This window comes from Esox lucius, chromosome 19 (assembly GCF_011004845.1).
Source record: "Esox lucius isolate fEsoLuc1 chromosome 19, fEsoLuc1.pri, whole genome shotgun sequence".
NCBI classification, from domain to species: domain Eukaryota; kingdom Metazoa; phylum Chordata; class Actinopteri; order Esociformes; family Esocidae; genus Esox; species Esox lucius.
In genome coordinates, this window is record NC_047587.1 from 42,872,511 (window position 1) to 42,889,500 (window position 16,990).

General features: G+C 36.7%; 1 protein-coding gene across 2 annotated transcripts in view; it reads right to left on the reverse strand.

Moving 5' to 3' along the window:
- The window catches only part of cpt1ab (carnitine palmitoyltransferase 1Ab (liver)), a 75,914-nt gene that overhangs the window by 28,817 nt on the left and 30,107 nt on the right, over positions 1-16,990 (reverse strand). For both annotated transcript variants that reach the window (XM_013139108.3, XM_020040452.2), the window contains exons 5-6: positions 12,367-12,468; positions 10,746-10,883 (exon numbers count right to left, since the gene is read on the reverse strand). In XM_013139108.3, coding sequence (XP_012994562.2) covers positions 10,746-10,883; positions 12,367-12,468 — 240 coding nt within the window. The remainder of the gene's footprint in view (positions 1-10,745; positions 10,884-12,366; positions 12,469-16,990) is intronic.

Here is a 16,990-nt window from a genome sequence, read left to right on the forward strand (position 1 = left end):
TCATACTGCCACCATCTGGTAGATGTTACCGGAGCATCGGAGCACTCATTTCAACTCAAGAAGAAAAAAATCCCCTCAGGCCATAAGGCTCCCCTTACCAAAAATAAGTTTATTTCAGTGTGCTATTAGTATACTTCTTTTAAACTAAAAATAAGATAGTATACTTTCAGTTTACTTTTTGTATACTTATCAGAGATATACTTAACAAAATTATACTAACGTGTACTTGGCTTATACTGACAAGTATACTGAAAAAGTCTAAGTATATTTGGCATATACTTGTACTCAATTTATTGATTGAGATATTCTTAAGAAAAATATAATCAAGAATTCTTGCCTTATACAAGAAGTTTAAGTATACTTGGCTTGTAGTTCTGCTTATTTCTTTTCACACATATTGGATTTTTGAGGTAGTATTCCAGCATAGCCTATGTTTTACATACCACCTTATAAACATACATGTTCAAGTTTATGGTAAAGTCAGCTATGGGGTGGAATAGCTTCTGGAGTAAATAGTACATGGGTGGAAGTGAACCTGATCGTTTATGTAGTGTTATTAACCCACTCAGAAACAGATAAACATTTAGCTGATTTTATATACAATTTGTCCAAGGTTTGAGAGTATTGTACAGACTTGATTCATACTGGATGCTATTATAAGCCATAACCAGAACATGAAATATACATGTATTTAAATCTCATCAAAAAACATCAAGGAGCAAGTCTCTTTATGTAATACGTAAATCATTGGCTACAACCCTGGACAACAACTGAATGTTTTAGTCCCGTTCATATGGATTTGGCAAAGGTGTAATGTACAACTTATCAGCTGTTTCAACAACAACACATTTCATCTTTATCATATCAGGCCAGATGGCACTGAAGTCTCCAGTCTTCCTAACCTCATGTACAAAAGTTCTATGTAAATTTATTTGTGAAACTTTACATAAAGGCCTGCTAGATTTAGCAAGTACCTCAACTAAAACACAGCAATGTTTGGTACATACACAACATGCAGGGCTTTGATGTGCACACTTTTGTTTAAAAATGACTAAGTCATTAATTAAACACAGTGTATCATCTTTCAAGCATACAGCACTGTTGTATCTTTTCTTTAGTCTGTCATATTTTTGACTGTGATACACAACTCCATCAACCAAAAAAAGGTTGTAAGACCATTAGCAGTTATCTAGATTTCTACATAACTTGGCAATGGCAAGCCTGTATGAAGTTGTAATATTTTCTTGCAAAGGTGGATGCCCAAAACCCTTGACACTTTCATTTAGTATCTCACATTTTTCAGTTTTTCGCTTATTAAAATAAAGTTCTTCAACAAATGACTGAACCTTTACACTGGTGATAGTTTGCTTGGCCTTTTCTGGCAATTCTCTCCACAATAGAAAATGTGTGAAGGGACATACTGTGTTCCATGAAAATACTTCAATAAAGTGCCCATATTGGATTCAAATGCAAAGGTTGACGTAGCCCATAATGGCCCCCAGTGTTTCACACTTTGTGTGCTGTGTGTGAGCAAGTGTATGTTGAAAGTCATGTTGTCTTTTCCATAAAGTCTTTGAAAATCAATGACACATTTTTAAGAGCCAGTTCTGACATCAAGATGCTTCTATATGTAAAAACCTCTTGAATGTTCTCAAAGTCCTCATTGCCCACATTTTATAGATTACATGATTAATTGACAATGCCAAAAAGGTGCTGCAGCCCTTGTGTCACCCTCCAATGAGCATCCCTCATACTGACCACATTTAGGAAACTGTCTTCATCATCTTCAATATTTGCATTTAACCTGCAATCTTCTTGCCTTCTCTGCATTTAGAGAGACATTGAGACTTTTTAGTCATATACAGTGGATATAAAAAGACTACACACCCCTGTTAAAATGCCAGGTTCTTGTGAGAATGAGACAAAGATAAATCATGTTAGAACTTCTTCCACCTTTAATGTGACCTATAGCGTGAAGAATTCAATTGAAAAACAAGGTTTTTATTTTCCCCCCTCAAAATTTCAGTTTGTTTTTCAATTGAATTGTTCACATTATAGGTCACATTAAAAGTGAAAAAGATCTGACGATTTATGTTTGTCTCATTCTTTTAAATCACAAGAACCTGGCATTTTATCAGGGATGCAGACTTGTACACATAAAATGAAGCCTCATATGACTAGAAGCAAAGTTCTCCTGAAGCAGTTTCTTCTGATAGACGACCACTACATTAACGCTATGCTGTTTGAGCCTGTGGTATTCTGACTTTGAACAGAAATAAAAGCAGTGGTGATGTGAACAGGACAATTACTTTGCAACCTAAGCGTCACCAAAGTTACTTATTTTTGCATTCCATCTGAACGTTGTTCTCTTCGGAATTACTTCTGTGTCGTGCAAGCATCTTTTGTAAGGTCCAACACGTTTCGCCATCACTTCGGTATGTTACACACTACTACTATCAACCACGAGCAACCTCCAGCTTTCCCCGCTTCCCGAACAGCTCCCGAATCCCGAAATCCTTTCAATGCAGTCGCGCACCTGTCGCGATAGTATCCGTTCGCGCCACTGAGTTGTGTTTGAAATCTGCTTTGACGTGGATAACGTGTATCTCTCCAGAGACGGTTCAGCATCTTTGGTCTCAAATTGCGGTTACAGGTTGTTTGACACAGTATATAGGACCAATAAAAAAACATATTTGTCAGTGATAACAATATTTATCCATCACAATGGTATTTGCCACAAATTATTTCAAGGACAAGACCGTGGATGTAGGAAGAATTGATTTGATGAGTATTGAAGACCAGCAAAAATCTTCAAAGATTATCACACGATGCCCCAGTCTCGAGGATGAAGATGGGTGGATTAATGTTAAATGGGACAAAGGCAGAAAAAAGAAAGATGGTCCAGCCTTTTTTCCTGCTAAGCTTTTAATGCTCAGTGGTAAGTCTATAAATTCGCTAGCAATGTACTTAAACTGTCACCTAGCTAGATAGTTATCCTCAAGCGTTAGCATAATTTGACAGTATGTTCTGTGTTATTTTAAATATTGTGTTATTTAACAACGTTAAGTTACCAACAATATGTCTGTTAAGGACAGCTCAGGTATCCCGTATAGCCAGAGGACCCAGTCGGAATTTTAATTTGCTCAAAACTTTGTCACATAGAGAATTACAGGGATCTTTGCAGAACCTTCCTTGCCATTGTTCTTACAAATCTTATTCAAAAAACCATCAATAGGGAATAGTTTTTTAATAATTAAATACTGAATTTGTGTCAGAAATTAATGTAATCTACTTTGAAATGCAATCCACATAGCTTCATTGTTTCAAAATTTGCATTTCTTCATATTTGAAATAAGTTGTCCCTTTATTTCCATTAAGAGTGTGAGAGTTGTGCCACATTGAAAAGTAATCCCTGTCAAACATTTTTCAATGAAGACATGAAGTGACTTCAGAACAACGGAATGAAGGGTTTGCATCTCAGTTTGGGGTGCTATGTAATGGCCTTTCGCTGAGTCTCTGTGAGCCTAATGGATAGGAAGATATACTAAATATTAAGGTAGCAGTGGGGATACCAAAGCAGATAGTTAAATAAATAAAATAATTAGCGATGTCCCCAGATTTCACAATTGTCAAACAGAAAATCATAATTTTGTGTTATTTTAGTAAAATATGGAGCTAGGTCAGAACTATCTGTGGTACATTTGATTCTAAAAACAACAAAATAGTTATTACAATCATTGTTATTGGACATCCCTGCTATTGAAATACTTACAATTGTCATTTTAACAGCAAAACAGAAAAAAGGAAGTCTGTACCCCAAAAGATGCAGCAAACCAAATGATCGAAGGCCTGAAGAAGGAGCTGATGGCAAAGCAAGCATCTTTAGAGGTAAATTATTTAAGTCATTTTGAGTTGAAGTAATAACTTTTGTGTGACTTTTTCTGCCATAGAGGATGCAGATTATTTTATCTTGTGTTTGACACAGTATAATTTTTAATAATTTTATTTTGGTGTAGTCAACTACCGAAAAGGAAGAGTCATCAGATGAGGACCTACTGCCCAGAAACTGGAGTAAGGCGCAGCTGCAAATAAAGGAACATAAAATAGAGAACAAGAGACTGAAAGAAAACAATGTTGAAGAGATACTAGAAGCCATGAGAGGTAATCTTATGAATTAAAGTTTTATGAAATAAAGTAAAACAAATACTTTGCCCTTGTGTAGACAAGATCACACAAAAATGCAGAGAATATAAAGCAATATCAAATTTGTTAAGGAACAGTACACCCAAAATGAAAATAATGATTGTCTCCCATCACCTAATGTAATGGAGTTGAATGGGTACGTGTTTGTGGAGGTATATATTTGAAACACAGCAACCAAAGAATACGAGCCAAGCAGAGACAGTTGGCCAGTGATACCATTCCATGGTATCCGTTATATTTGGCTGACAGCAGACAGTGAATGTTGCATAAAACATCCAACCCCTACCAAGTCACACTGAAACTATCTGGACTGATTAATTGCAGTGCAAAAAAGTGAAGAAATCTTTGCCCCACTCAAAGATAGTGCGTAAGAATGGCAGTTTTGGTTGGTCCGTCTGTCTGTCTATTCAACACTTAACTTCAAGACATCATATCTTGATACCGATTTTAAAGATTCAGTTTAAATGAAAACACATTCATTCTGCCTAGAGGATGAACCCTGACAACTTTGGTGACCTCGTGACCTTTCCTCTAGTGCCACCTTCAGGCCAGAATGTTCAAACCCTGTTCACCCACTGCCTGCATTCTCCCAGCATCCACCAAGAGAGCAGGGCACCATTGATGGAGGGGTACTGGTATTTTTGGTGAACTACTCCTCAAAGGACTTAAAGTATTGGTTCCATAAAAAAAATCCAGCTGCTTTCATTTGCCTTAGCTTTTGAATTTTTCTCTAATGATATTTCATTTCCAGATTGAGACTTGCTGGCCAGAGTTTTAAAAATGTCATAATTTAAACTGGAAGATTTCCCTGGGTCCTTAAATAGTATTAATGAGATCCTAGGAAAAGGCCAAAAATGTGGCACTAAATTGTCAAAAGTTGGTCTTATATTGAATGTCAGTTAGCATTAAAAAGTCTTAAAATGTCTTATGAAACCTGCAGACACACATTTTTTTTCTCTTCAAGTGACTATTGTGATGTTTGGTTTTTGTCTCAAAATGCAGTCATGAGACTAAAAGCTTTTACACCCTTGTCTTATAATCATCTATATCTTCATTCTCAGAGTTCCGGTAGTAGTGACAAAGTTGAAAGAAGTAATTGATAAAGTCACCATCCAAACCTCAACGCCTGCATCCACCTGGTCAACACCCACAACATCTGTAGACTTACCAGCTTCTGCATGTGTTTCTCCTCAGGTTGTGTCTGATGATATGGTAAATATCTTGCATGCATGGACGTTACAGTCCGTGTGGGAACATTTTTATTATTTGCGGTAAATCTGTAAATTAACCAATGCGGCGGTTACTATAAACATTACATGTACCTGGAAAATCTGCATATTCAACTGTAAGGTGAATTTGCAAGTTAACTAGTTATTATTTGCATATTGCCTGACCAAACAGGAAATCTGGGAGGCATTCACACATTTCCCAATGGTTGATGTGGATGGAGACGCTACAGTGTAGCTTGGCCATGCTCTGCCTTGCGTGGCACAGTAGAATTTTGCACCCTCAATAATTCTTTCCTTGTGAAATGTGGGAATGCGTTCCAGTTTTCCTGTCTGGTCGGGGAATAATAAAGTAATTTTTTCTCTTACTGTACATTTTAACTATTTGATCCCCTGCTGATTTTTCAGGATTTTTTGTTGTTATTCTGTCTCTCACTGTTTTAATAAACCTACCATTAACATTGTAGACTGATCATTACTTTGTCAGTGGGCAAACGTTAAAAATCAGCAGTGGATCAAAGAAAAATTCCCTCAATGTATACTGCACAGTTTCTGAGGGAATGTGTATCATTATTTTATCACAATGTATAACCAATTGCAAACTAACTGATCACTCAATTGTTTTGCAGGTGTCTCTTGTGGCAGGCTCTGATGTCCAAGTCCCTATAAGAAAGCTTAAATGTCTGCGGACTGCAAATCCATCAGTCTACATCGGGGACCTTGCCGTGCTTGTCTATGGCAGGGAAACACTGTCCCATTCAAGTTTGACAGGGAGACAATCAGGGGCACACAAAGACGTGGAATCAAAGCCACAACTTGATAATACAAAACTAGATGCTATAAACGGTGAGTACATTTAATTTAAAAAAATCCTACACAACTCATTTAGTTTTTTTTTTTTTAACAAAATTACTGTTCCATGTTGGAGGTTCCAAAATTGTACAAAAACTGAATGTTCCAAACATTGTGTGAAAAACCTCTAATCTCTAAAAGTCTAATTTGGGATCATCAGTTTGAAAGTGGCAAAAAATAAAAGTCTCACAATGCTCAATGCTGCAAACAAAATAACCATTAAGGCTCTAAAAAACGAATCCTAATCTATGTGAAGGTAGACATTTAAAGGACATTTTCATCTGTCTTTAAATATAACAATTTTGCATTAGTGTTCAGAAACTTATCTGATCAAAATCAAGCTCAAGTTGAATTGCACATTCCAACATGCTGCTTTGACTGTTTTATCATGTTAATTCTGGATGGTGAATTTTAGCTTGGGAAAAAAACGCTAAAGTAATGTTTTGTTTTGTTTGTGTCTGTGTGTGTATGTGTGTTTTAACTCACAGGCCATGCTCTGTCAAAGTTCCTTGACATCAGCATTCAAGATGTGAGACGTATCATAAGAAAAAAATGCAACAATGAAAGCTACAACAAACAAACCACTGAAAAGAAGATATGAAAATAATTTTTGTTTCCATTTAGTTGATCATTTTTGGGTTGGATTTGTGGTTCCTCTGCATCAGGATGGCCATTTAACAGGGAAGAACTTGTAGAGAAGTACAACAGTTTTGTAGCCAGCCAGTGACTGATTTCAGAGAGGCTCTTGCATGACATATTCTAATATTAACCTACCCTAAAGACTGTTTATACTGTGTGTTTATTTTGTTTTGAACTGGGATGTCGATTTCAGTTTTCATTGTTATGTTTTGGCGTCCAATACAATATTTGTTAGAAAATTCTGATTTATGTGATTTTTATGTGTATTGTCCACTGGTAGTGGTACAAGTGAATTAACTTCAAGTCCACTTCAAGTACAGTTAAAGGTATATTTCAAGCGTGAAAAATAATACCTAGATAGAAACCTAGTAGTATACTTTAAAGTTAAAAAATAATGTATAAATAGTAAACTATAAATATGATGTTAACTTACTACAGTAATATACTTGCAGTGTAAAAACTATCAAACTAGTAGTTTACTGAGAGTATACTTAAAAGTGTATTTTCATAAACGAAAATGTTGGCTGGAAGTATATGACTAGTAAACTAAAGGTATACTTATAAATTCACTTAAAGACAACTTAGTTGTATACTTGAAGTATAAAAACTATTAAACTAGTAGTTTACTGAGAGTATACTTATAAGTGTATATTCATAAACAATAAAGTGCCCTAGAAATAAATTAATAGTAAACTACCAGTATACCTATAAGTTCACTTGTAGTATAGTTGCAGTACAAAATAAAACTTAGATGTAAACTAGTTCTTTACTCAAACTGTACTTGTCTTAGACTTCAAGTATACTTAAAAGTATACTTTTATAAACTAAAAAGAGTGCCAATTTAGTCCCAAGAAGTATTAAAATAGTACACTTACAAGTATACTAATAGTACATTGATATTAGTATACTTACTACATCAAGTATACTTGGGAAATATACTTGAACGTTACTTAAGTATACTTAATAAAATGTACTTGAAGTATACTTATTTTTGGTAAGGATCCTCACCCAGCAACACAGATCCATGATCATACTGATCAAAATTGATGCTAGTTTACATTGTTTTAGTGCTGCAAGTTTACAGTACTCTTTTCAAACTGTTGCTATGTACAGTGTTATGCATATTATTGCTTTATCCTCTTGCTATATTTTTTCTGTGTACATTTTCCTTCTTAATTCTCACTACATAGTTGCAATTTGCTATGTCACCATTTATAAGCTTATTGCAATCTTATGTATCTATAATATTCAATAACTCCACCAATTGCTGCTAGTTCACACTGTTATGTATATTAATGCCATACTTGCCATAACTAAATGTTCCCAGATTGCTGCTAGTTTACAGTACCCTTTTTAAGGGTTTTTAAGTTGTTAGTGTACAATGTTATGTATATTGTTGTTTTATTTTTTCTGTCTAGATATACAGCTCTGGAAAAAATTAAGAGACCACTCCTAATTTTTCTTAAATCAGCATCTCTACATGTATGGCAGCAATTCCATTCCAGTGTCTGTTAAATTTCAACACAAGCACACCTCATTTTAATTAATGAGATACTTATTAGGTGATTACCTAAACCAAATCTAATTTAACAAGGAAAAGTATAAAAACCACTGCTGTGATCATCACTATCTTCTTGCAATGAGACCAGCTGGATGGCAAAAACAGTGCAAGTAGTGCCTCAAAGGGAATTTGAATTCAGCATGACAAAAGAGTTTAAAAGAAAAGCTTCGAGTGAGGAAAAGAAGGGGTTAAATTCTGGCTTAACTGGCAGAGGGATAAGGAAAGCATCAGGTTGCTTCCATCCTGAACATTTCAAAGAAGGCGGTTCATAAGAACAACATCAAGCAACATACATTGGGGACAACAAAGCTAAAGACTGGCAGAGGGCGAAAACGACTGTCCACTGACCGAGATGACCATCAACTCATTTGAATGTCACTCAACAACCGTAGGATGACATCAAGTTACCTAGAAAAAGAATGGGAAAACATCAGCAGGGGTGAAGACAGGTCATAACAGGCTCCAAGGGGCAGGGCTGAAGTTGTGCAAAGCTAGAAAAAAGCCCTTCATCAATGAGAAGCAAAGAAGAGCCAGGCTGAAGTTTGCAAAAGACCATAAGAATTGAACCATAGAGGAATGGAGTTAGGTCATCTTCTCTGACGAGTCACATTTTCAGCTTTGCCCAACACCTGGTCGTCTAATGGTTAGACGGAGACCTGGAGAGGCCTACAAGCCACAGTATCTCGCACCCACTGTGAAATTTGGTGGAGGATCGGTGATGATCTGGGGATGCTTCTGCAAGGCTGACATCAGGCAGACTTGTCTTTGTGAAGGACGCATGAATCAAGCCAAGTAAGGTCATCCTGGAAGAACACCTGCTTCCTTCTGCTCTGACAATGTTCCCCAACTCTGAGAATTTGTTTTTCCAGCAGGACAATGCTCCATGCTGCACAGCCAGGTCAATCAAGGTGTGGATGGAGGACCACCAGATCAAGACCATGTCATGGCCAGCCCAATTGAACCAGCACCATTGAAAACATCTGGAATTTCAATCAAGAGGAAGATGGTTGGTCACAAGCCATCAAACAAAGCCAAGCTACTTGAATTTTTGTGCCAGGAGTTAAAACATTAGTATTTTGTTGTTGAAAAATGAATAGGAATTTGTTTTCTTTGCATTATTTGAGGTCTGAAAACAATGCATCTTTTTTTTGTTATTTTTACCAGTTGTTGTTTTCTACAAATAAATATTCTAAATGACAATATTTTTATTTGGAATTTGGGTGTAATGTTGTCAGTAGTTTATACAATAAAACAAAACTGTTCATTTTACTCAAACACATACCTATGAATAGTAAAACCAGAGAAACTGATAATTTTGCAGTGGTCTCTTAATTTTTGCAGGACCGCGTAAGCGGAGCCGGCCTAGAAGAACAAATGCCTCTTACTGACTGAGTGACTGACTACCCCTTGCTAAATAGCGTAGTGGTTCGAGATGCAGGCTCCAGAACAAAAGGTCCATGTTTATCTCCCGTCACAGTCTAAACGCATTATGCCTGAGGTTCAGGACAGAAAACACTTCGCTGGCTACAACCCTATGTAGCTGTGTAATAGGAAGCCTAAAATAAAACAGTTCTGGTGGATATTAGGATTTGTTCTGGATAGACAAACACTTTGCTTGCTTCACGATTCTCTCGTCTTTTCACTTGACAAAAAAGTCAGTTATCGGCCAGTGGCAAAAGATTTGTTCAGGATAGACAAATATTTCGCAGGCTACAACCTTCAGTAGCTACCTTATGGGAAGCCTAAAATGAAACCGTTTACTATATTGCAACTATTTCTGGTGGATTTTCAAATTATGTCTTAGCATTTCTTCAGGATAGACAAACACTTTGCTGGCTACACGATTCTCTCGTCTTTTCACCTATATTGATACAGTAGTTATTGTATCAATGTTATTCACAAATGGCTAATAAGCTGTTAAAACATATAAACCTTGAAATTTGAAGGCCAATAATCTGAGACTGACCTTGAGCCAGACACTTAACCAGAGTAAATTACTGGAGTAACTCAAGTTAACAGTGCTCACAGAATGAATAAAATGTAAATGTATCTCATTCCAATTGTAATATATTGGCGAGGCAGCCTAGTGCTTAGAGCATCTGAAAAGTAATCGAAAGGTTTCTAGATTGAATCCCTGAGCAGTTGAGATGAAGAATGGGCAAAACAGTTAACTCTAACTGATCCTTTGAGTTAATCAGAAATGAAGTATAAAATGTAAATGCACATAACCCATATCTATTGTGAAGATGTGTAGACTGACTCACATAGTTGGAGGCCCACCAGGACTTGAGCTTGAGGTACCACTGCAGTCTAGGCCCTAGGTTCTTCTCAAAATCTTTAGCCAGACCCTCCATTCTCTCATACTGCTCGTCATCCATCAGCGGACGAGCTGACTCCAAATACTGAAAGGCATATGAAAGAAATATAGGAGATAAGGTATCGTGTAACATTTAAAATTGAACCACATCATTATATCTAGTTTTTTGGGCATTTTGTTTGAAATTGAAAGAAAGGAAATACATTGTAAAAAAAAGTCCAGTACCACCCATTGTCAGGTGATCATTACAATGAATCCACTGTTATACAATGACAATGTAAAAGAGTGTATTGGGATTTCACCTTAGTAGTCAGATAGTAGAGGCAATGTGCAAGTTTCCCCTACGTTTTCTTTGGAATCACCTCCAAGTTACATATTAGAAGTAATGTAAATATTATTTTAACAAAGAATGGCAATAGCAGTAACGTCACTGCCTCGTTATTAGCAGTGCAATTGGACAGCACCGTCCAGGTTTGTGACTCCTATACTCACGCATCACTGTTGAGAAATAATTATGTGAAGCTTTGAAATCAACTGTTTAGCTTTAAATGACAATGCAACTGACAGCAATAAGTCTTCACAATTTAAACATGAATTGACATTGTACTCGTATGGCTATGAAACCTGTTATGAATGATATTGCATATGCCTTGCTTAGAAGCTGTGCTGTCACCGTTGATGTACAGTCATTCTGTAAAATAAACAGGACTTCAACAGGATTGAGGTGTGATTTTTGTCAATGTCTTCATAAGTATCTCAATGATCTCAAGCTATCAAGATAGATGGGGTCAAATTAGTTTCTTGAGTAATAAGGAACCTTAAAATGTTGATATCCGGCCCTTTACAGCTTACTCTCCACATAAATCACTTTAAAAATGTATTTTATTATGATGATAGGATTGTGTTCCATTGCTGCAACTGTTAGCCAAGTGTTAGTCTGTGCTAAATGCAACATAAACAACAAAACAATGTGTTTACTGAAACAAACCATGTCTACAGTAACTTGTGCAAATAGGGAAAACATTGTTCAGGCTGCTTTTATGTTCATATTTGGATTAAGGAAATGTTATATGCATGCATGCTGCTGCATTTACAATGACATAATTAGATCTTACTTTCCACTGTGTACAAAGATTCCAATTCCAACAAAATATATGTTTGTGCATTTATTTACATAGCAATTATGCAGAGATTTCACATTTAACAAGGTTGATTCATTTCAGAATTAGTAGTTAACTAAAATTGCACTAAAATTTATTGCACCCTAACATTTAGGGTTAGGACTAATTAGTAATATTAAATGCAACTGTGTTTTAACAGTGTTTCTTATTCATGTGTATACAGGGCCCAGTTGTACAAGAGACCTAGATCTCAGTTGAGCACCTGTTAAAATAAAGGTAAAATAAAGAATCACTCTCAGAAGACACCAGCCAAAACAACACTGTTACTGTGACCTCTGACCTCACCCACAATGTCCAAAGTCACAGTAACACTGCTGAAATATGAGGTCAGAAGTCATGACTTGATGGAAATTATTTTCACAGAACCAAATCAGAGTCTAAACTCACCCTCCTACAGGTGTCTTTGACCGGGGGGACGGACAGCCTTGGGAGTGAACTCTGGAAGCTGTAGAGCATTGGCTTCCTGCCAGAGAACAACTTGACAAATAACTGTGAAGGACAGCAGAGCAGAAGAGGGGATAAGGAAGAGTAAAATTAGAATTTCCACTCACAACGTGGATAGTAGTAGGGCAGTAGGGCAAAGTGCACAAGAACAACCTATTTCAACAATACTCAGTAAGCGTTTGGGAATTGAGGAGACCAAGTGCAGTAGTTTTGAAAGTGAAATGTATTCCTATTATTGCTTGATATGGGATTTCAGCTGCTCAACAGTTTGGGGTCTCCTTTGTTGTATTTTATGTTTCATAATGTACCAAATATTTTCAGTGTGTGACAGGTGTGGACTGCAGGCAGGCCAGTTTAACACCCGGACTCTTTCACTACGGAGCAGAATGTGGTTTGTCATTGTTTTGTTGAAATAAGCAAGGCCTCCCCTGAAAAAGACTTTGTCTGGATGGGAGCATATTTTTCTCCAAAACCTGTATCTATTTTTCAGCATTAATGGTGCCTTCACAGATGTGTAAGTGACCCATGCTATGTGCACTAAATCACCCCGATACCATCAGGAATGCTGGCTGATAACAACTGTGCGCTAATAACAAGCTCCCCTCTCCTCTTTAGTCCGGAGGACGCAGCGTCCATGATTCCCCAAAATAATTTCTCATTTTGATTTGTCAGACTACAGGGCAATTTTCCACTTTGCCTCAGTTCATTTAAAATAAGCTCAGGCCCATAAAAGGCAACAGCGTCTCTGGATCTTATTTATATATGGTTTCTCTGTATGGTAGAGTTTTAACTTGCATTTGTGGATGCAGCGATGCTTTGTGTCCTAGGGATGCAATGGTACAGAGTCACGGTAAGAAATGTTTGCTGACTGTACTTGGTTTGCGGTCTTCTTACCCTCATCATAGTTTTGAACCAGTGTTAATTTCGTCACCAAATAAAGTTTGGTTTAAATAAAGTTTGGTTGGTAAAAACAAGAGAAGACGAAATTATCTTCATGACAAAAGTCTTATATAACTATCACAATTGGATAGGAGGATTTTGGGTGCTTTTAAGTGTTTTTGTATTGTTTTATCGAATAAAAACAAATTTGTTTGCCTTTCTCGTTCGAACGTTGCAATGTTATTATTGGTGGAAAAACAATTACATGCCCAGATCACTCCAGAATTACCTCAGATTTTTCTATGGCTGTTCTGGCTATTCCCCCAGTATTCATTTCTGGTAGAACAGAATGGCTGACATTTGTAGGCACTTTAAATACCACATACTGTAGACTCAAACAAGATGGAATGCAATGTTTCCACTGGCGAAAACAGCGTTTGCAGCCACAAGTTGACTGAAAAATAATATGCGCTTTCAAAACGCATCTGAAAGCGCATCATCCCAAATTCCCAATATAGCCTATGCACAGGTGAACTCAGTGGTGTGGTGACTGGAGAAGTAGGTATACGCTAATTTGTCTGTTCCCCTTGTTCTTACATTTCCAACTGATATTCCCATCAATTTCCATTAAACTACTTGAACAATAAAGTGTGTGCAGTACACATTTCGTAGTAGCTAATTATATTTAGTAAATTTCTCGCCTATCCATGCAATGCACAATGCTGTGCTTAAAATGCTAATAAATAATAGAAGGCTATATATCGACATTGTATACTAAACATTCTTATATGTTCCATCAGCCTTACTTGATATGGTGTATAGCTCCCATGAACTATTTTGACACATATCAGTATGGAATTAATGAGAATATACATAATACTAAAAGTGCATATCCCCACTACAAGATTAGTAATGATGCTATATTCTATTACATATTTTTCCTTCTGATTACCAGTCAACGCTGATGTAACTGATTTCATTGGACAAATAAATTCATACGTTTGTGTTTCAGAGTTGTTAAAATAAATGTCATCAGTGAATCAGTGAATGTTTTTGCATGGATTTTTGCCATTTAACTGCTGTTTAATGTGTTCTTCCACCAAAATGAGACAAGAATCATCCAATAATGTTTATGCAGAAACATGTGTTAGTATAACAAGACTATGTATGTTTGTGTACATGGCAGTCAGTGATATGTTTTTCTATATGTTAATGAGGCAATATTTTTGATTTGAGTAAAATGTCACAAAAACATAAGAGCATTTTGTTGACTAAAATTACTCACAGTTTTCATCTTTTTGACAATAACTAGACTAAATCATTATTCAAATGATTGAAATGTCACTAAAACGTTCCAAAATTAACTATGTATTGAACACTGAATCCAAAATATTCCCACACATTAGATTTAAAAAAAGATGGTGTCTCTTCAAATTTGCTTCTCTGTCTGGCCAGCGCTCGCCCTTGACAAGCTACGGGCATGGTTCTGTGGATTTGAATCCACAACATGCGAGTAGTCAGCAGTGCAATATGAATGTTTTGGAAATTATAGGAAAATTACCGGCATATCATAACTCTGCGGTTCATGTGTGCGGTTTGAACCGTAGGGTTTTCTATAGTCTGACATACGAACTGAACCAGACAATTAGTTGTCTAGTTAGCTATTGCAGTTTGCATATATGAATGAAATCGGAAGAAAAGCAGTAAAACTTTCAACTAGTCAGCTGACTACACAGGTAAATACTGCAACATTTTCAAGCAAACATTCGAGCTCCACAGCTGATGCGCTGGCCTATCGTGACAGGGTTACCATTGCCATCTAAAAGATAATACCTACATTTCACAGCATCAAATATGGACAACACTAACATATATCCACAGTAGGCGTGTGTGATATCAAAAATGTGATCCCATACCAAGTAATACAGGGCCAGAATTGCTGATAACGATACCAATAACAATACTTTTTGTTATTAAAAGTGGCTTATGTACTTTCATGTAGGAGAGAGCAGTGTGTAATGAAAAATCTCAATATGTTTTCATGACCCCTAAATGATTTCCAATCACTGTAAGGTGAGTGGTATAATCTCTACCTGCCACCTGTGGGGCTTTGTAATAAAAGTGCTAAATAAAGGAATGAAGCAAGTTTGATTTTTTTTGCTTTCTACTCTTACTTAATCACACGCATGTTAAAACACATTACCGTTTTTAAAGGCAAATACATTTTTTTTTAATTATTATTGTAATTTGAATGTGCATGTTTCAGGTTTGAGGAATACTTTTTTCAGTTCCATTAAAATTTGTATTAAAATGGCCTGAAAATATTATTTGAATGTCTGAATGTTTTTAATCAGTCTGCTAAAGTAATGGCTAATGATGACCAAATACAGTTAGTAATTAATTGTAGTTTGCGATGTTTTCATGTACAACCGTAAAATATCTATACACAACGCTCCTCTTTCATTCAGCCACAGCATTCATGTATGCAATTAATGTAGGCCTGTATCTCGGATTGGCGGTGAGTCAGGGCACGCACTACAGCAAACTGTGCATACGCGACACGTATGTTTGTTGTATGAGTGCACAGTCACAAGAAACACCAGTAGGGCTGGAGATTCTCTCGACAATGGAACGTTGTTTACACAGAGTGACAATTCTACTCTTTGATGAAACAGGTACAACCTAGAAGAGAGAAACTGAAACGGGTATCGACCATATTGACGCCAGAATCGATCTTCAAAAACAAGACGTATGTCCAATCCCAATGTCCCCACTACTCCCTAAACCCGAACCCTCACAGACTTATGATGTCACCTGGTAAGTGATTGAGTGCAAGAGGCTGCAAGGGCTCCAAATGCTCTAAATAGTAATGGGACAGCACTTTGCAACTTTATTATGTTACCTTGACCACGCTGAAACATGCTGCACACTATTGTGGGTTTGGAACCTTTTATTTTACAATTTTTACTTTTTTTGCAGCCAAGGCACTTAATAGACCGACTGCCTGATTTATATGTCTTGCAGACACTTGCCCTACAGAGTAGACAAGAGGTCAGTGTCAGTTACAATATATGTCAATAATCAATGTACTATTTTTGGTAAAAACAGCATTGTTAAGCAAAACCTAAAATAAATAGTTTAATATACTAGGTGTGTAATAAGGTGATTACATTCCCCTGATTTCATGTGTTCTATGTGCCATCTTAAATCCTTCTTAATGTAGTGGAGTTTACCATTCTCCTTTTACAAGGTGGGTTTGCTGGGATTTTTCTCTTGAATCCAGGCTTCCCCTGGTAAACCCTGTGTTTCACATCACAACGCTATGAACTGTGGGCAGTTCCCTCAGGCAAAGTCCGCAGAAATGCGGACTTAAGAAAAGGGTGCATACATGGCTCAAAATGTCTGCAAAAGGGCCCTTGCGCACTTAACTATTTGTCAGTGGGACAGCCCTAAGCCCTCACAGACTAAAGTCAGATACTACAGACATTGGAATTGGGATGTAGTATCTGTAGTAGATCCGCCCACCCCTAATCTGCAGTGTATTTGTTATTCACAACATCATAATCACTTTCAAAGATCGCTTTCAAGGACATTTTCAACTTCGTATCACCAAATAACACAGAAACAGCCTCTTCTAACGTAAAAAAGTTGTGGCCACTTTGTGCTGGCATTTTGCGCAAAGAAATTA